The 15,874-nt window shown below is 58.4% G+C and overlaps 2 protein-coding genes and 1 long non-coding RNA gene across 9 annotated transcripts in view; 1 reads left to right on the top strand and 2 right to left on the bottom strand.

Annotated features, from left to right (window-relative positions):
* Positions 1–2,810, bottom strand: part of ATP2A1 (ATPase sarcoplasmic/endoplasmic reticulum Ca2+ transporting 1) — a 15,245-nt gene extending 12,435 nt beyond the window's left edge. For both annotated transcript variants that reach the window (XM_038539955.1, XM_038539954.1), the window contains exons 1-4: positions 2,492–2,810; positions 2,147–2,164; positions 1,648–1,730; positions 196–300 (exon numbers count right to left, since the gene is read on the bottom strand). In XM_038539955.1, the coding sequence (XP_038395883.1) occupies positions 196–300; positions 1,648–1,730; positions 2,147–2,164; positions 2,492–2,609 (324 nt within the window). In that variant the 5' untranslated portion in view covers positions 2,610–2,810. The remainder of the gene's footprint in view (positions 1–195; positions 301–1,647; positions 1,731–2,146; positions 2,165–2,491) is intronic.
* On the top strand, positions 1,329–6,838 carry LOC106558930. Its single transcript, XR_005360756.1, has 2 exons — positions 1,329–2,243; positions 6,253–6,838. It is a non-coding gene; the product is annotated as an uncharacterized LOC106558930 (long non-coding RNA).
* Positions 6,802–15,851, bottom strand: SH2B1 (SH2B adaptor protein 1). 6 transcript variants are annotated; one of them, XM_038539958.1, is made up of 10 exons: positions 15,702–15,717; positions 14,047–14,072; positions 12,653–13,680; positions 12,100–12,201; positions 11,763–11,854; positions 11,478–11,653; positions 9,013–9,225; positions 8,627–8,838; positions 8,332–8,503; positions 6,802–7,594 (listed from the first exon to the last, which is right to left on the bottom strand). In XM_038539958.1, the coding sequence occupies exons 3-10, from the start codon at positions 13,589–13,591 to the stop codon at positions 7,218–7,220; spliced, it is 2,283 nt and encodes a 760-aa protein (XP_038395886.1). In that variant the 5' UTR covers positions 13,592–13,680; positions 14,047–14,072; positions 15,702–15,717; the 3' UTR covers positions 6,802–7,217. The 6 variants fall into 6 exon arrangements, with proteins under 6 accessions (XP_038395886.1, XP_038395885.1, XP_038395888.1 ...); XM_038539957.1 differs by lacking the exon at positions 14,047–14,072 and having other exon boundaries at positions 15,702–15,851; XM_038539962.1 differs by lacking the exon at positions 15,702–15,717 and adding an exon at positions 7,778–7,877 and having other exon boundaries at positions 7,432–7,594; positions 12,653–15,651.
* Positions 15,852–15,874: the final 23 nt, after the last annotated feature.

Below are 15,874 nucleotides of genomic sequence, written 5' to 3'. Positions count from 1 at the left end.
CTGAGAGAGGTGAAGGAACCTGCCTGGGTTATGAAGCCAGCAAGTGACAGTGGGAACACCAGTCTCCCATCTCTTTCCTGCACTCCATCCCCTTTCCAAACTGGGCATTAGAGACAGGGATCAAGGCAAGTCCAGAGGAAGTGACGGAGGAGGAGGAGACTGGGAGGAAGACAGTGAGGCGGGGTCATGGCTAACCTGCCAAACCCCTACAATGGCGTTGGCGATGAGGATCAAGAGGATGACAAAGGGTTCCACAAAGGCAGTGATGGTCTCTTCGCCTTCCTCGAACCAGGCCAGCACCTGGGGAGCAGGGAAATGGAGACTAACGGTAATGAAACCCCTCAAACACATAGTGAGGGTGAGTGTGTGTGCAGGAGCAAATGGGGCTGGGCATCTCGGGGATACTGCAGCCCCTCATCAGTCTGAGGTCCTACACACTCCACAGGAGCACTGCCCCTGCTCTCAGGCAACAGGAACTGGCAGGTGTAGACATGCACAACTCCGGATTTAACTGGGAATGCTTTCAGGTTTTCCCTGGCCGGGCTGTTGGCCTGTAAACAAAGCTCATGGGCCACCCAGGCCAATGGTCCCCTACAGCCACATCCATCCCACGGGAGCCAAAACTCCGCAGGGAAAACCCTGTGGTCCTTGCAGACACTGCCCGCACCCCCCCCCAGCCCTCCCCAACAGCAAGGGAAGCTCCAATTTCATGAGGGAACAGGAGGGGGGATAGTGTTACGGGGCCTCCTGTACACACCCCACCCCAGCTGTTGCCACTGCCAAGCAACAGCCACAGGCAAATGTCAAGGAGCAAATCTGAGACGGGAGAAGGGAGGCCCTGCCAGCTAGTACTCAGAGGCCCACAGGGCCTCCGTGAAGGAGACCAGGGGACAGGGAAACTTCTTTGCCCCCAGCCTTATCTTCTGGTGGGACTAAGATGTTAAGGAAGAAACTCCAGAAGGCAGGCGGTCTGCTGGGGTGGTGGGTGCTGGTGGGGGGTGGGGGGGGTGGCCTCAGGGGCCAGAGAGGTGGCGGCCTTGCGGCTGCGAGGGATCCAGAGAGGGCGGGCAAGGTCAGGCCGGGTGGGTGAGGAGGGGGTCCCGGAGCCCTAGCGCTGACGGGCGGCAGGCATCAAAGCCCGGGGCCAGCGGAGGGGTCCGGCCGGCCGGCCCTCGGGTGCACTCAGAGGCACCCTCACACCAGCAGCTCTTTCCCGCCTCTGGGAGGGAGTCTCTGCGGCGACCAATCAGCGCCAGGAGGGAGGGGCGGGGGCGCCAGGAGGCTCGGGGATTGGTGGAGCGGCTGCGCGCCTCGGGGCATGCCGGGAGTGCTGGTGCCTGAGCGCCACAGAGCCGGAGCCGGAGCCGGGGAGCCCGGCGCTTGGGGGTAACCCGAGCCCTCGAAGCCCTTGAGGCTGCGGGGGTGGCTTAGCTTCAGTGTTTTGGCTGAGAACACCCTTAAAGCTTAAAATAAAACCTGCCTGTGGGGTGTGGAGGAGGACCGAGGCGTGCGCATCAGCGCCCCTCCCTGCCCCCTCAGTTCTGGTGTAGGGGAGAGGATGGTGAGGACTTGGACCCGAGGAGCCGAGGAACCGGAGCGCCCCCGACCCACACCTCAGCCCGCCCCCAGATGCCTGCCCAAACTTACGAAGGAAATGCAGGCGGCCAGGAGAAGGATCCGCACCAGGAGGTCTTCAAACTGCTCTATCACCAACTCCCACAGGGTCTTCCCTGGGGGAAGAGGCAGGGGAGGGTCCCGCCCCCGGGGGAGGGGGTTAAGGTCTGGAGGATGAATGGCTCGGACTCTAAGGGCAGGCTGGGATCCAGGGACCAACAGTGGCCTAACTTCCAGCCTGAGCAGGAAGGTTCTAGGGGGATGAGCAGGCCGCCTGGCATTGAGAGGAGGCACTCTCGCCGGGAGTCCTGAAACGGGCTCCACAAACTGGTGGTGGGCAGTTAGTTGCTCAAGGACTGGAGGCCTCTGGGAGAAAGTGCCTGGAAACTCCTGCCCCCAGCCAGACTCTAACCTTTGGAGAGGGTATTTGCCCCGGGAGTCAGTAGGGAGAAGGTGGGGATAAAGGAGTGGGCACAGGGGCTGGGAGGCGGGGGCTGGTCATTAAGAGAGCTCAGGGATTCCAGTAACTTACCTTCCTCAGCAGGGAGCTCTACCCAGGAAAAAGAAGAAAAGGACATATTCATTTGGGGTTCAGTCTAATGCCCCCCACACCCAGGATTCTGGCTAAGGTAAGAGAATCAGGCTACCTAAAGGGCATCTGAGGTTCACCAAGGTCATCCCATGAAACCTCCCAAAACTCTCTCAGGCACTCTGTTTTGTCAGAATCCCCTGCAGTCACTGGACCATGGCCCAGCTCTTCCCTGAGGTACTCTGGAGGGAGAGACTCCAGTGTAAGTGTGTGAGTGTGTGTATGTGTCCATCTGTGTTGTGAGGGAGCAAGAGGGCGTTACCAGCCTCTCCTCCAAGAGACACTTACCATTGGGGCCATATTTCTCCAGATGCCGCTTCACTTGGTCCGGGCTAAGGCCTGTAGTCTCGCTCACCCCAAAATAGGCCAAACATTCTTCTGTGGTCTTGGAGTGTGCAGCCTCCATTGTGCTCCCTTCCTGGGGGCCAGGGGGCGGTGTGCTCCTTCTGGGGGGGTCCTCACGCTTTGGGGGCCTTCCTCAGTGTCCACCTGCCTGTTTGCCTGGGTTTCTTGCTTTTCTCTCCTGCCCCCCCCCCAGGTTTTTCTTCCTTCCACAAAGCTCTGACCCCCGTCCCACTTGCAGCAGCCGGCCACCCCCCAACCCCCAGCTGGTCCTTATGAGGGAGTAGGGGGGGCCAGCCTCCCCCCCCCCAGATCAGGGATTGGCTGGCTAAGACTCTGGCAGGAGGGGTCAGAAGAAAGATATTTCTGCTGACAGAGGGGGAACAGTGGGGCTGCAGCCTGAGATGTCACTCATGAGGGAAGCTAAGGTGGCCCCAGCCCCAGGGAAGGGGGGCAGGGAGAGACTTCACTTTCTGTCTTTTGCTGACCCCTCCCTCAATTGCCCAGACTTCCTCAGTTGTACCGAATTTCCTGGTCCAAACTTATCCCTGAAGTTCTCCACTTCTACTCTCAGGCCTCCACCTTTCTCTTTTCCTGATCCCCTCCCGTCCTACCCACTCTCAACCTGTTTCTATTGCCACAGTCTCCTTCCTCACCCAGTCTGCTGAAAGGGCAGCAGATACTCCAGCCTTCAGGGGACTGGAGAGGGGAACAACATCCTTTGGGGGCGAGAGGAAATGGCTCTAGAGGGACAAGGGGAAGTAGGGAGGGGAGAGGGTCAAGGCGACAGGGCAGAAGACGGTAACCCTACCCTCGGGAGGGGTTGCTACAGCCATCAACAAGGGATTTAGTGTCCAAGCCCTGGTGAGCAAAGCCAGGACTGCCTGTCTCTCCCCCAAACACCCCCCCTCCCCATCGCTCTAACTCAGCCTCTGGAAATGTAGCCTTGGGGGGCCCCCTTCCCTGACAGGGAATCCCCCCCCCCAAGAAAATGGGATACCCAGGCAGCTAGGTAATCCAGGAGGCCACAAAATGTGCTGATGGTGAGGGGGAGGGATGAATGTTTCAGGATGGCGGCAAGAGTCCCTCCAAGTGTTGGAATGAGGGTCCCCTCAGCCTCTACTGTGCTCTTTAACTCAAGGGGTTCACATAGCAGATCCCAGATGGTGTGTAGTCCGCACTCTGCCCTGGCTCTTAAGTGTTTCCTTCAGGGGAGAGAGGATGGCAGCTGCATGCTCAGGTGCTGGGCGTATAACCTCCAGGAAGAGGCGCGAGGGAAGAAGCGTCAAAGACGGGGCTGAGAAGCTGCACAGAGCAGACAGACACTCCAGACCAAAGGAGTGGGGAGGGGGCAGACTTATGAGGACAGGTCTAGGGGAAATAAGGACAGAATCGGACTGGGGAAACCGAGACAGGGCTGCCAGGGTCAGAGGGAAGTCTGAGGAGCAGTGGGAAAAGGGACAGCAGGAAGCTGGCAGGCAGCAGCCAGGTGGGTGGGGGCCCAGGGCTGGGTGCAAAGCCACAAGTTGTTGCTGAGCGGCTGGCCTTGGTGTCAGCTTCCTTGTAGAAGCAGCTGCTTTGAGCCCCCCACCCCCACCCCCGCTCCTGGATGGGGGCGTCTTGGTTACTAACAGGGCAGCTGCTGGAGGAGCAGACAGAGGATAGCCTGCACCGGGGGCAGGGGAGGAAAGGAGGGCAGAGAGAGGAGAGCCTCTCAATGAGAGTTAGTGATGGAAGGTCCAGGAGGGGAAGAAGGAGCCTTGAGCCCTTCCTGTGGCCAGGCCTCTGGCTTCCTGAGATGGACAGTCAGGAGTGTGGGCCACTGAAAGGGTTCTCCAAGCAGCTCCCCCTTCCTGCCCCCAGCACTCAGGTTCCTAAGCAGAGGATGGCAGGCAGACAGTGGGAAAAGGAAAGGGCAGCCCCACTTCTGGGGGAGCAGGCAGGCCAGGAGACAGGCCAGGAGCCCCACTTCTGGGGGAGCAGGCAGACATTTAAGGACTTAGCCCCCCCCCCCCCCCCCCCGCACTTATCCCTTCCTCTGCCTGGACTTGGAGGGGAGGGGAGCCTCGGGGGTGAGGTGAGGACACGGTACTCCTTCCCTGCCCATTTTCATGGTTCCCATGAACCCCTCCTTTGAGCTGTGACCTGAGGAGGGGGGTGCTGAGACAATGAGATCCCATCCCCAGGCACCTCCATGTGGCCCAGCATCCCCCTTATTAGGCAGAGTCAGGCTCAGCATGGGCCAAGCCTTTTGGTGCTCTCTGGCTTCTCCCTGCCACCACCTGGAGGAGTGACAGGGGCACGGTCCCGAAAGGAGCAGGAATGCCCAAACATGGAGAAGGGGGAGAAGACTGGAGGGATCCAGGCTTCAGAGGAGCTGAGAGCAGGAGGCTGAGGACAAGACACTGCTGCCAGCAGGGGCCCTCTAAGGTGACCCCGCCCCCCACCCCCAACTTCCAGAGGGGAAGCCGAAGCTAGAGAGGGAGAAACAAAAGGCTGGCAGCTGGGGAGGCTGGGGGTGTGGACTGGGGTGGAGGACCAGTGTCTTACTGGTTCTCTAGGATTCCTCCCCCCCCCTGCCCCGCCCCCCGGGGGGGTCTCCAAGCCCACAGTGGGAGTGTTCCTCCCCTCCTAGGAGGGCTGAAGCTGGGAATGGGAGAGGCCTGGTTCCGAAGGACAGGGACACAGAGCCTGGCTGGTCTCTGGCTGGTCCCAAACTTCATCTCAACCCCATCCTTAAAGCAAAGCTGAGAGGGAAACAGCCTCTTAGGCTTCTCCAGCCAAGACATGCAAACCTTGGGGTGGGGGGTTGCTCCTTGGCCCCCTCCCCCACCCAACTTCAGAAGGCAAGTCCCTGAAGCTGATAGGGTTTAGGGGGAGGGGGAGCCTTGCAGCACCAGTTGCTGCTAGATTAGGAGGGGATCAGTTCCTGCTTACCCTGGGGTGCCACAGCCTTCACTCACCACCTCCTTTTCCAGAACACAGCACCTAGATCCCCAAACCATCCCCTCCTTTGCAAGGCCAATTCTATCCCCGGTCTCCTGAGGTCAAGGTTTGGGGGAGCCCCAGGAATTAGACAAAACTGGGAGAGCCAGCAGGCTTCCCCCAGCTAGCCCCCAGCCTGGGTGGCCTGTGAGCCCAGCTGTCTCCTGTCCATCTCCCAACAGGACACAAGGCCCAGAATAGCAAGGTCATAAGCATGGCTAGGGCCTCTTAGAGGTGGGGACAGTGGCTGAGGGGCGTGAGAATATAGGCTCCATGCTGCCTGCGAAGGAAGGTGATAGGCAGTCCTGGGTGGAGGTGAGGAGGGGAGAGGGCCAAGCAAAACAGGTTTTTTCAAATCTGGCCCCTCCTTGTGGGCACCTGCCACCCAAAGAGCTGGGAAACCCAAAGGTGCCCTCCGTTGGAGGAGGGCATGGCTGCAGTTCCGTTAAAAGAGTAGAGCCTGGGTTTAATGAGGGGTGCCACAATGAGGGAGAGATGTTGCAAACTCATGCCCAGTGCTGAGAAGGTCACATGGGTGCAGTGGGCCAGTGGGGATGGAGCAGGTGTGGAATGTGGAAGGTGGGGAGCATGGGAGGTTGGATCTTCAGATTTTCAGAAGCCGGTAATCTGAACTTCTATTGTGAAATCCCAATGGAGATGATATCCAGGCCAAGCAAATCATGTCCACGGCACCAACCCAGATAAAACCTCCCACTCTACAGATGGGGACACTGAGGCCGCAGAGCCTACCTCCTTGCCTAGGCCGAAGAGCAAAGGAGAGGAAAAGCCAGGAGTGAAAAAAAATGGGGCTCCATCCTCTACCCTCCAGCTTCCCAGCTCAGCCCTGAGAAGGGGGCAGCCAGCCTGTCCCCGGGCCCCTCTGCAGCCAGCCTGTGACTGCCACTTTAAATTTCTTCTGACACAGCCACCAACCAGGCCCTGGCCCCACTCACTCTCCCTAGGGTGAGAAGCCTTAACTGAAGAATTCAGAGTGTGTGTGTGTGGGGTCCTTAGAAGTTGTCAATCTCGTTGCTCCCTGTCCTGTCCTGTCCCATTATGAGAACTTGGCTGGAGACACTGGGAAGCACGGTATGGCTCTGCACTTACCACTCTACAGCACAGGGGAACAACGGGCCGAAAGCACAGTGCTGGAGGGCAACAGGGACTTGACCTGACCCTCTGGCCTCTCAGCTCTGGAGTGGAAACACTGAGTGGACTGCCTTCCTGACTCCCCTGTCCCAGCCCCCCACTGCAAACACTGGCCACAGCCATCGCGATGCAACTGAGATAAACCCTTTTATTTATTTATGCTTCTCCATTTTGTTTAAAACAACAACAACAACCACCTTAATATAACTGACAGCCCTTCCCCCTCACCCTTCCTCGGGCTAGGGGGTGGTTAGCGGGGAAATGGCCCCCAGGGGTGGGGCTGACCATAAGAGCCCCTCGGGGAGGTAATGGAGCCCAAATCCCCTGCCCAGGGGATGGGGCACCTGTAGTGTATGAACTGGGGAGTTAACAGGGCTCTTGAACCTCTTGTACCAACGTATATTCCCTTGGCCATCAAGGGTCAGGAAGCACATGGGGGAGGGGATTCCTACCGCTCCTCTACGACCGGCCCAGCCCCAATTTCACGCACTAGGGGCTGGGGAGCAAGAAGAGTGGAGAAAGGGTGGGGTAGGGTGTCTCACACGAAGGAGTACTGATTATTAATGGCTCTGGGATGGCCCCCTTCTTCTCCATCGCCCCCTAGTGGTAACTGCTGGAGCTGCACCATCGGGGTGGCTCCTGGGGCCCCACCGGATCCAGCGCCTCCCTGGTCCTCCTGGCCTGGTGCTACGGCCTCTTCCAATTCAACCACGGGGACCAGCTCAACCACGGGGACCAGCTCTTCCTGGACCCCTCCACTGCCCGCTTTCTCTTTCTCTTGCCTCTCTTTGGCTGCTGCGGCTGCTGCTGCCGCCACTTCTGGCGCCCCCGACGCCTCTTCTGCCCCAGGATGTGGGGGATCTGTCCATGAAGGGGGTTCAGGGGGCTGGGGTGGGTCATGGGAGGTGTTCGGTTCTGGATAGGAAGGGCAAGAAGACAGACTGTGGAGGGAGGCCAGCTCTCGCAGCAGCCTCCCCTCTGCACTCACCCCCCCAGAAGCCATGTGCTATCTCCCCCACAGCCCATCTCCTGAGCAGCACCCCCCCCACTCCATGGAAGATGGATCATGGGCGGTGGTGAGAGGAGGACCACACTTACACACAGTCACTCGCTCCGAAGGGCATGAGGGTGGAGGAGGCATCGGGGTAGCATCGATCTCCCTCGCACACCCCTGCATGGCTCCCAGCCTGCTCCCGGCCTGGGGGGGGAGGGGCAACGTGGGGACAGATGGGACGTTGGGGTGGGGAAAAGGAGAGATCAGACATCAGGGAAGGAGGGAGCAGGATCAGACCAAGCATCCCCAAGGAGGACAGGCCCAAGGCAAGACTGTGACAAAGGGCAAAGACAAGGCTGAGGAGGATGGATCCAGGAGACACACAGATGATGGAACGGGGGTCTGATGGAATGGGGATGCACCAACCCAACTTCCACTTCCTCCCGGCTCCAGCAAGGAGCCCTCTGCCTCCCTATGTCCTTAGCGTCCTGATTCCTCTTCAAAAGCCCAACACCCAGAAACTTTCTCTACCCTACTCTCCCTCACGAAGCTTCTCCTCCTCATAGCCCCCCCCCCCCGCCCCGTCTTTCTGGCACACACACCTCCTCACTTCTTGGGTGCACGGGCACCTCCTCCCCTGCAGACCTGCTCTGCTCACCCTGCTGTCGCTGGGAGGACACGACATAGCTGACAAGAACAACGTCACTGGAGCCTCCAGACTCCAGAGGGATGGGGTGCACCCGGAAATGCTCGAGCATATCGAAAATGGACTGGAACCACAAGTGCTGGACCCGGCACTGACCCTCCTCATTCAGCGACAGGCGCAGGTGCTAAGGGTGGGATGAGGGAGGTGAAACAGGAGCCCACGCCCTGTGTGTCCCAGAAGCACCTCCCCTGGCCAGCCCCACTCCCGGCAGGCTCCCTCTGTGGCACACAGCCTCTTCCTCACTGACCTTGGCCTTGCCCTGGAAGTTGAAAGTGAGGACGTACTCGCCCCGCCTCGTCTCACTCTGCCGTACCAGGAAAACACCATGGGAGCCAGTGCCTCCGGCCAGCACCAGCTGCGCAGCCTTGAGTCGAGAGAGCATCCCGTGGAACCAAGGGTACCCTGAGAGGGGCTGGTCCCCTTCACCTCCCTCTGACTCCCCCTGGAACAGGAATGATCCTTCAGGAAGGAGAGAGGGAGGGAAACCGGGGCGTCAGGGAAGCCTCCCCCATCCTGGGAGAAGAGAAGCCTGGCTTCCCCTCCGCCTGTCACTTCCTTCCCCCGGGGTCCGATCCCTCAGGATCCCGAGACAAGGGTTTAGGCAGCTGGGCCTGGAACTGGACACACGCTCACCTCTGGTACCTGTGGCTGTCTCTGGAGTGTCCAGGGGTGGGTAGGGGGCCGAGAGGGGATGAACTGTGCCCGCTGGGGGACCCTCTTCAATGGGGATGCGGGGGGGCAACTCTGGGGGGAGCAGTTCCATTGAGTCAAAGTGGGAGGCAGCGATGGAGGCAGAGCTGGGGGAGATGGATGCTGAAGGGCGGTCAGAAAGACCCCCATAGGCCCCTGGGAAGAGAGGGAGGAGGGCAAAGTTGAGAACCAGCGAAATTGCCCTGTGTGTGCTGGATGTGCTGTGCTCGGGCAGAGTCAGTGGGCTGAGATGCCCACCCCTTCCTCAGGCAGCCACTCTGATGGTTCTGCTGGCTGCAGGCTCCTGACTGAGGCTCAGGCACTGCTAGGGGACCGGAGAGTTACTGCAAGGAGGTCCTGGAATCCAAAAGTGCCTCCATTTTTTATGAATCAATAGCTGAAATGACAGCGATTGTTGCCGGGATTGGGGGAAGAATCCTGCAAGTATTCTCACATTAAAAAGTGTCTTTTTTTTTTTTTTTTAAAGATTTCATTTATTTATTCATGAGAGACAGAGAGAGAGAGATGGGCAGAGACACAGGCAGAGGGAGAAGCAGGCTCCATGCAGGGAGCCCGATGTGGGACTCGATCCCGGGTCTCCAGGATCACACCCTGGGCTGAAGGTGGCACTAAACCGCTGAGCCACCGGGACTGCCCAAAAGTGTCCTTTTTTGGCCTACAGGACAAAGTCCCCAAGTCTCAGAGGCATCAAAGATCCTCCTATTAATCAGCCCAACCTCCCCACCTTGATGTTCACATTGGCTTATATTCCTGGAGTCTCCACATGAGCTTGATCATCCCGCCCGATTTTCCCAAGCTCCCAGGCTCTCCCCACCTTAGGTCTGGCTCTGGCCATTTGCTTCCTCTAAGCCCTGTTCTCTCTCACCTCCCCTGTGTGGTATCCTGTCTATCCCACTTTCCTCGATTCCCTTCTTCCTCTGAGCTCCCACAGTGCTTCCTGCTAGTGCTGCTCAGAGGACACTAGCACAGGCTCTCCATTCTGGAGTCCTACTTTTCAGAGGGAGTGACAGCTTATCAATTCAGCTGGTCTGGGACAAGGAGCTCATCTCGAGCATCTCTGGGTTCCTGCATCCTGCCCCAGACCCTAGCACAGGCTCAGTTGTGGACTAGGGCATTCCTGAATGTCTGCTGGCTGGCAGGCCTGAGCCTGTGGGAATAGGCTGAGCACATAGTCAGTGCTCAGAAGACAGGTGTATGTGGGGTATGGAGAGCAGGGGGGCAGAGAGCAGACTTGCATAGCCTTGGTCTTTTTCAGGGGCTTTCGGGTACCCTCAGAAAAGCCATTTCCCAGGGATGTTTGGGTGGCTCAGTGGTTGAGCACCTGCCTTTGGCTCAGGGTGTGATCCTGGAGTCCCCAGATCGAGTCCCACATTCGGCTCCCTGCATGGAGCCTGCTTCTCCCTCTGCCTGTGTCTCTGCCTCTCTCTCTCTCTCTCTCTCTGTCTCTCATGAATAAATAAATAAAAATATTAAGAAAGAAAGAAAGAAAGAAAAGAAAGAAAAGCCTTTGCTTCTCCCTGGTCTTAGCTGCCTGAGGGGCATAGAACCGATGACTTGTAAGGTCCATCTTAGCTCCAAGACTGTTCAATCTGTTTGTTTACTCAGTGAGCACAGCCAGGGTGCCAGGCACCACTGAACCTCCACTCGGAATAGAGGAGCAAGACAAAGGGAATAATAGAGTCTAAAAAGGTGAGAGCTGGGCCAGGCAGACACATGTCTCTGGGCATACCTGTGTGCAAGTCGGGCTGTGTATGTTCAGTCAGGCCAAGAAATAAAGAGTCAAAAACATCTGGTTTTTGACTGAAAAACATCGACATACCTACAGAGATGCAGAGTAAAAGCAAAACAAAGACGTGTATGAAGTGTTCCAGAAGCTTGGGAAAGAGAGTCGTTATCTCCAGCCAGAGTGGAGGTCTGCACGAGCTTTATAGAAAAGGAGCAGGGATCCCTGGGTGGCTCAGCGGTTTAGCGCCTGCCTTTGGCCCAGGGTGCGATCCTGGAGTCCCAGGATTGAGTCCCACATCAGGCTCCCTGCATGGATCCTGCTTCTCCCTCTGCCTGTGTCTCCGCCTCTCTCTCTATGTGTCTATCATGAATAAATAAATAAATCTTAAAAAAAAAAAAAAAAAGAAAAGGAGCAAAGGCTGGGTACGGAAGGCTGGAAGGGAGTTTGCTTGGGGCTCGTGCAAGGTGGTGATGGTGATGATTCTAAGTGGCCAACTGTGGCAGGGTACGTTTTGGGACAAAAGCCAGACATTCGGTGTGTAGGGGGTGCAGCTGAGGGGCAGGAATGGGGTGCGCAGTTGAGTTTGGAAGGAAGTCCTGGGCCTGGCACGGGGGGCGGGGGCGGCTTTGAGGTTCCCAGCCCTGTGAGGTTCCACCCTTACCCTGCGACAGGCGATCATTGCTCTCACTGGGTCCCAGCAGCAGATCCTGGCTAGGCAGACTCTCTGAGTGATTGAGACAGGGCAGCTCCAGGCTGTCTGTGTTCTCCCGTGTAAGGAATGAGGTCCCAGGGGCCAGGGGGAGGGTCATAGGGCGGGGACTGGTGGAAGGGCAGGGTCTGCAGAGACAGGGAGAATGGTGCTATGAAGAAACTCAGCAGGTGAGAGGCACAAGGCTGCTCCCCATCCCCTCCTGATCCCCTCAATGACAGCAGTCAGGCTCCTCACCCTGGGCTCAGGCATTCTTGGATGTCAGACACCCAGGCCTTCACATGTAGAGCATCGGTTGTCTCCAGGATGTACTCGGAGGGGCCTTCCACCTACGAGGACAAGAGGAGGCCCACAGGCCACTTCCAGGTCCAGAGGCTATAAGCCTCCCTTAATAAGAACAAAAACATCCTCCTCCTGTTCCCTCCTGCTAGAGAAGCTACAGCCCCAGGGACACACTCTCAAGGCACTTGACACACAGGCACCTCCTTCCACAAAGTCCCTTCCTTCAATGAGCTACGTGAACTTCTTCCCCAACACAAGTGCTCCAAAGGGGGCAGGAGCTCGGAGCTCCTACCTTAACCACAAACGTATTCTCCCGGTCAGGCATCTCCAGGGCTGTTGTTGTCCGCACGTCCGTGATGGTAGAGCAGGGAATGCTGAGTCGAGGCCGAGACGCCTAAGTTGGGAAAGAGAACAGGATCCAAACTTTTGGTGTGCAGGAACCACCTTTCACTTCCTTCCAGAGACCCATCTTTCCTTCTATGCCCTAAGGGGGTTAGACAAAGGGTCATAATGTTATTTTTCCAGCCCTGCCCACAACTACTACCCCAGAGTCAGAAGCTGGCTTTAAAAACCAAAGTGAGGGGATGCCTGGGTGGCTCAGTTGGTTAAGCGTCTACCTTCGGCTCAGGTCATGATCCTGGGGTTCTGGGACTGAGCCCTGCATTGGGCTCCCTGCTCAGTGGGGAGTCTGCTTCTCCCTCTACCCCTCCCTCTGCTCATGCTCTCTCTCTTACATACTCTCTCTCTCAAATAAATAAAAATCTTAAAAAAATCAAAGTGAGCAAAACTATGCACATGGGCTCAACTGCCCCGCTCCCGGGTACCCACCCTTGTCGGAGCCTCACCTTAGGCGGTACAAAGAACTCCAGACGACTTCCTCCTCCTCCTTCTCCTTCACTTCGGAGCAGTAAGCGACACTTCTGCCACTGAGGCTGCCCTCCTCCCCCTGAGGTAGGCCCGGCTGCCCCTCCTCCCCGGCCCATTCCTGCTGGGTCAGGGGCTGCCTCTTCGGCCCCCATGAAACTCAGCAGCTCTTCCCTCTGCACCATCCCCGCTCCGTCCTTCAAGGCGCCCCCTCCCCGACTGAGTCTCAGCCTCTCAAATCGGTGAGTCCATCTGTCTCCAGGGGATGTTCCGTCACTAACCAGTCCCCTGCCAATGGTCCCAGCCCCACCAGAGGAGTTGGAGTTGCTGTTTCCACCCAGGACTGGGGGGCCTGATGAGGTCTCGAGGGGCCCAGCAGGGGACGGGGGGTCAACAGTCCCCCGCCACTGTAGGATGCCACGGACTGAACCGCGGACTGAGCGACCCACTGAGCGGAGGGAGAAGCGCTTCTTTAGCTTCGGCTTCGAGGAGGTCGTAGAAGAGGAAGAGACTGAGGAAGGGAGGGGGCCGGCCAGGTCCTCAGATGATCGAGAAGGGCCCAGCACAGCCAGGGGCCCGCCCACCCTACAGCTCTCAAGGGACAGGTCATGTGGCGGAATCTCCACACCGGGACTCAGGGGAGCCAGGATGGGTGGCGAGAGGGAGCCGGAGGCCCGGGCCACCTCAGCTTCAAAGTGCTGCAGGAAGAGCTCAGCAAAACGGCGGGAGAAGGCAGCCTCAGCCCCAGGCCCTGCATACTGGGGGTGGGAGGCCAGGTAGAGGCGGAAACGGCGGGCAAAATCCAGGGCAGCAGCCCGGGCATGGGACTCGCAGAACTCCCGCCAACTAGGAGGAGGGGGTGGTGGCAAAGGGGGAGGAGAGGGGGAGGCCCCGTCCTCTGGGGAAGGGGCACCATTCATGATGGTCCCCAGGAGGTGGAGAGGGAGAGCCTGTGGGGAGGGGCAGCAAAGAGGGAAGCGGCCAGAAGACACGGGGTGAGCGGCAGCAGCTGCAGAAGGAAGAGAGGCACATACAGAGTCACTGCTGAGGTGGGACTGGGGGCTGAGCCCCACCCCCAGCCAGACTCCCTACTCTGGTCTGGACTCCTTGGAGAGCCATGGGGAACACCACACACTGCCCCCCTTCCCTCTCCCGATCCTCACACCCCACACACCCCCAGTTGGCTGGCTCCCCGGGGTCCAGCCCGCACCTACTCTGCTGCCATCCCAACCCACTCCCCCTGGCTCTGGTTCTGGGAGTGACAGACAGCTGTGGAGCACCTTCCTCTAAAAAGGAATCTATCCCTCACGCCACCTCCCTTCTCTAAAACAGGTCCTTCAAGATTTATCACATGCTTCCCAGGTGCTGTTCTTACCTTTCCCTGTAACAGGCTTTAATAACCTTGACAACAGATGAGAAAACCGAAGCTCAGAACAGTTTCAGAACCCCCAGTCTACAGTTTTGCCTACTGCATAGTCCTCATCCCCAGGGACTGGCTGCCCCAGCCTCATGCACAGCCCCTCACTGCCCCAGCTCTCAGGGGAGGTAGGTCTGCAGCGCTTACAGACCCTGCCTCATATGTCCTGAGATCCAGCTCTGAGGAGGGTGGCTGCTCAGGAAGGAGGACAGATGAATGATGGATCGAAACCACACCTGTCCTGAAAGCAGACCCCGGGGCCCAGTTCCCTGGCACAGTGTGACGGAGGCTTAGAATGGCCACAGCCCGCTTCTTTGGTGCCCCTTCACCCTGGGGCCCAGAAGCAGCAGCACCAGGCAGGGAAAGACTGTGGGTTGGGTCAGAGCAAGTCTCTGCTGGCCACAAAGTAAATAAAACATAACAGGGAGCTGGGGCCCTAGGCTTTTTCACTTCCTCTTCTTTCACTAGGGAGTGTGCCCTAAAGGCTGGTTAGCCTGGTGGTTAAGGCTATCGGATCTGGAGTTAGACCTGGGATGAAATCCCAGCTCTGCCACCTATTAGCCGGGTGATCTGGAAGAGATTATATATCCTCTCTGAAGTGCAGATTTGTAGCTATAAAAGAGCTAATGCTCTCTAACCCACAGAATCATCGGGAGAATTAAATGGAACAAGTCAGGGTTCGATACAAAGTAAGCACACAATAAACGACCGCCATTATTACTAACTTTATAGGTTCCAATTTTTCTAAAAGAGCAACGAGAAAGGAAGAGGCCTCCCAAGATCTTACAACTAGCAAGTGGCAGAGCTGGGCATGGCATTTACAACCCATGGCTCTTTTGTTAGTGTTCCTCCCCCATATTATACTGGAAGATGACTGGCACCAGGACAGGGAGGGATGGGGGAGGGCAGCTCAGGAGCTCAGGAAAGTCTCCCCAAACCTCAGCCTTCTGCTCAGACCCACAATCCCACAATCAGCAACCCCTCCCCTGCCTCCTTGGCCTAGACCCTACACATTCAGATGGCTCCAGCCGCAGGGACAATTCCAAACCAACGAGAAGCAGCCAAGAGATGCAAGAGTCATGGAGCACAGGGGAACCGAGCCAAGAGGTGCAGACACAGCAGGGAGACCAATCTCCAGGCAGAGGCCACCTCAGCTCACACAGGGCCCACCCAAACCTCTGCACCACAAGCAGACCCAGCCCCCTTCAGGCCCGCTGACCCTGCGGCTCCTGAGCTGGTGACTCAGTTTCTCTTCTGCCAAGCAGGACTCAGACACATTTTCCCGGTGCACCTGCCTCTTGGCTCAGTTCTGAAATTTCCCGAAGGGCGGGTGGTGGAGGGTGCAGGCTCCGCTCCCGGCTCGGACCCTCCGGGCCCGGTGGTCAATGCACTCCGACCCGACCCTACTCCCTGGACACCCTCGACCCGCCCATTCCCCGGGGCCGCAGACGCCTCGGGACCAGCCCCGTCTGCTGCACTGTGCGGGGCCGAGCGCCCCTCCTGCCTCTGGCCCCCCTACGCCCGCCCCCACCCAGGGCTCCTCTCAGGCGCCGGGGCCGGGTCGCGGAGAGGGAAGAGGTACTTGAAGAGGGGGGTTCCGGTTCCGGTCCCACCTGCATCTCGGTCCCCGCGGTTTGCTCCGGCGGCGGCGGCGGCTCCCGCTCCCTGCCCCTCCCCCCGCACTCCGCGACTAGCTCCCAGGCCGCCTCTGCGCAGGCGCCGGGACCCCTTTTCCCGTCACCGAAGGAAGCGACCATAGAGAAGAGCGGCGAGAGGGAAGGGCGGC

The sequence above is a fragment of the Canis lupus genome, chromosome 6, assembly GCF_011100685.1.
Source record: "Canis lupus familiaris isolate Mischka breed German Shepherd chromosome 6, alternate assembly UU_Cfam_GSD_1.0, whole genome shotgun sequence".
Taxonomy (NCBI): domain Eukaryota; kingdom Metazoa; phylum Chordata; class Mammalia; order Carnivora; family Canidae; genus Canis; species Canis lupus.
The sequence above is the reverse complement of the archived record's forward strand: the minus strand, read 5'-3'. Positions and strand labels throughout refer to the sequence as shown.

Bases quoted from the DNA above. Each gene is read 5' to 3' on its own strand.
- SH2B1 (XM_038539957.1), bottom strand. From the start codon at position 13,591: ATGAATGGTGCCCCTTCCCCAGAGGACGGGGCCTCCCCCTCTCCTCCC. The intron at 11,654-11,762 runs GTGAGGAGCCTG...CTGTCTCTGCAG, and splicing joins CAAGAATGCCTGAGCCCAGG to ACCCTGCCCTTCCACCAGTC. The intron at 7,595-8,331 runs GTGAGCAGAGCA...CTTCCTATCCAG, and splicing joins GTCCTCCCAGCGACAGCAGG to AACCGAACACCTCCCATGAC.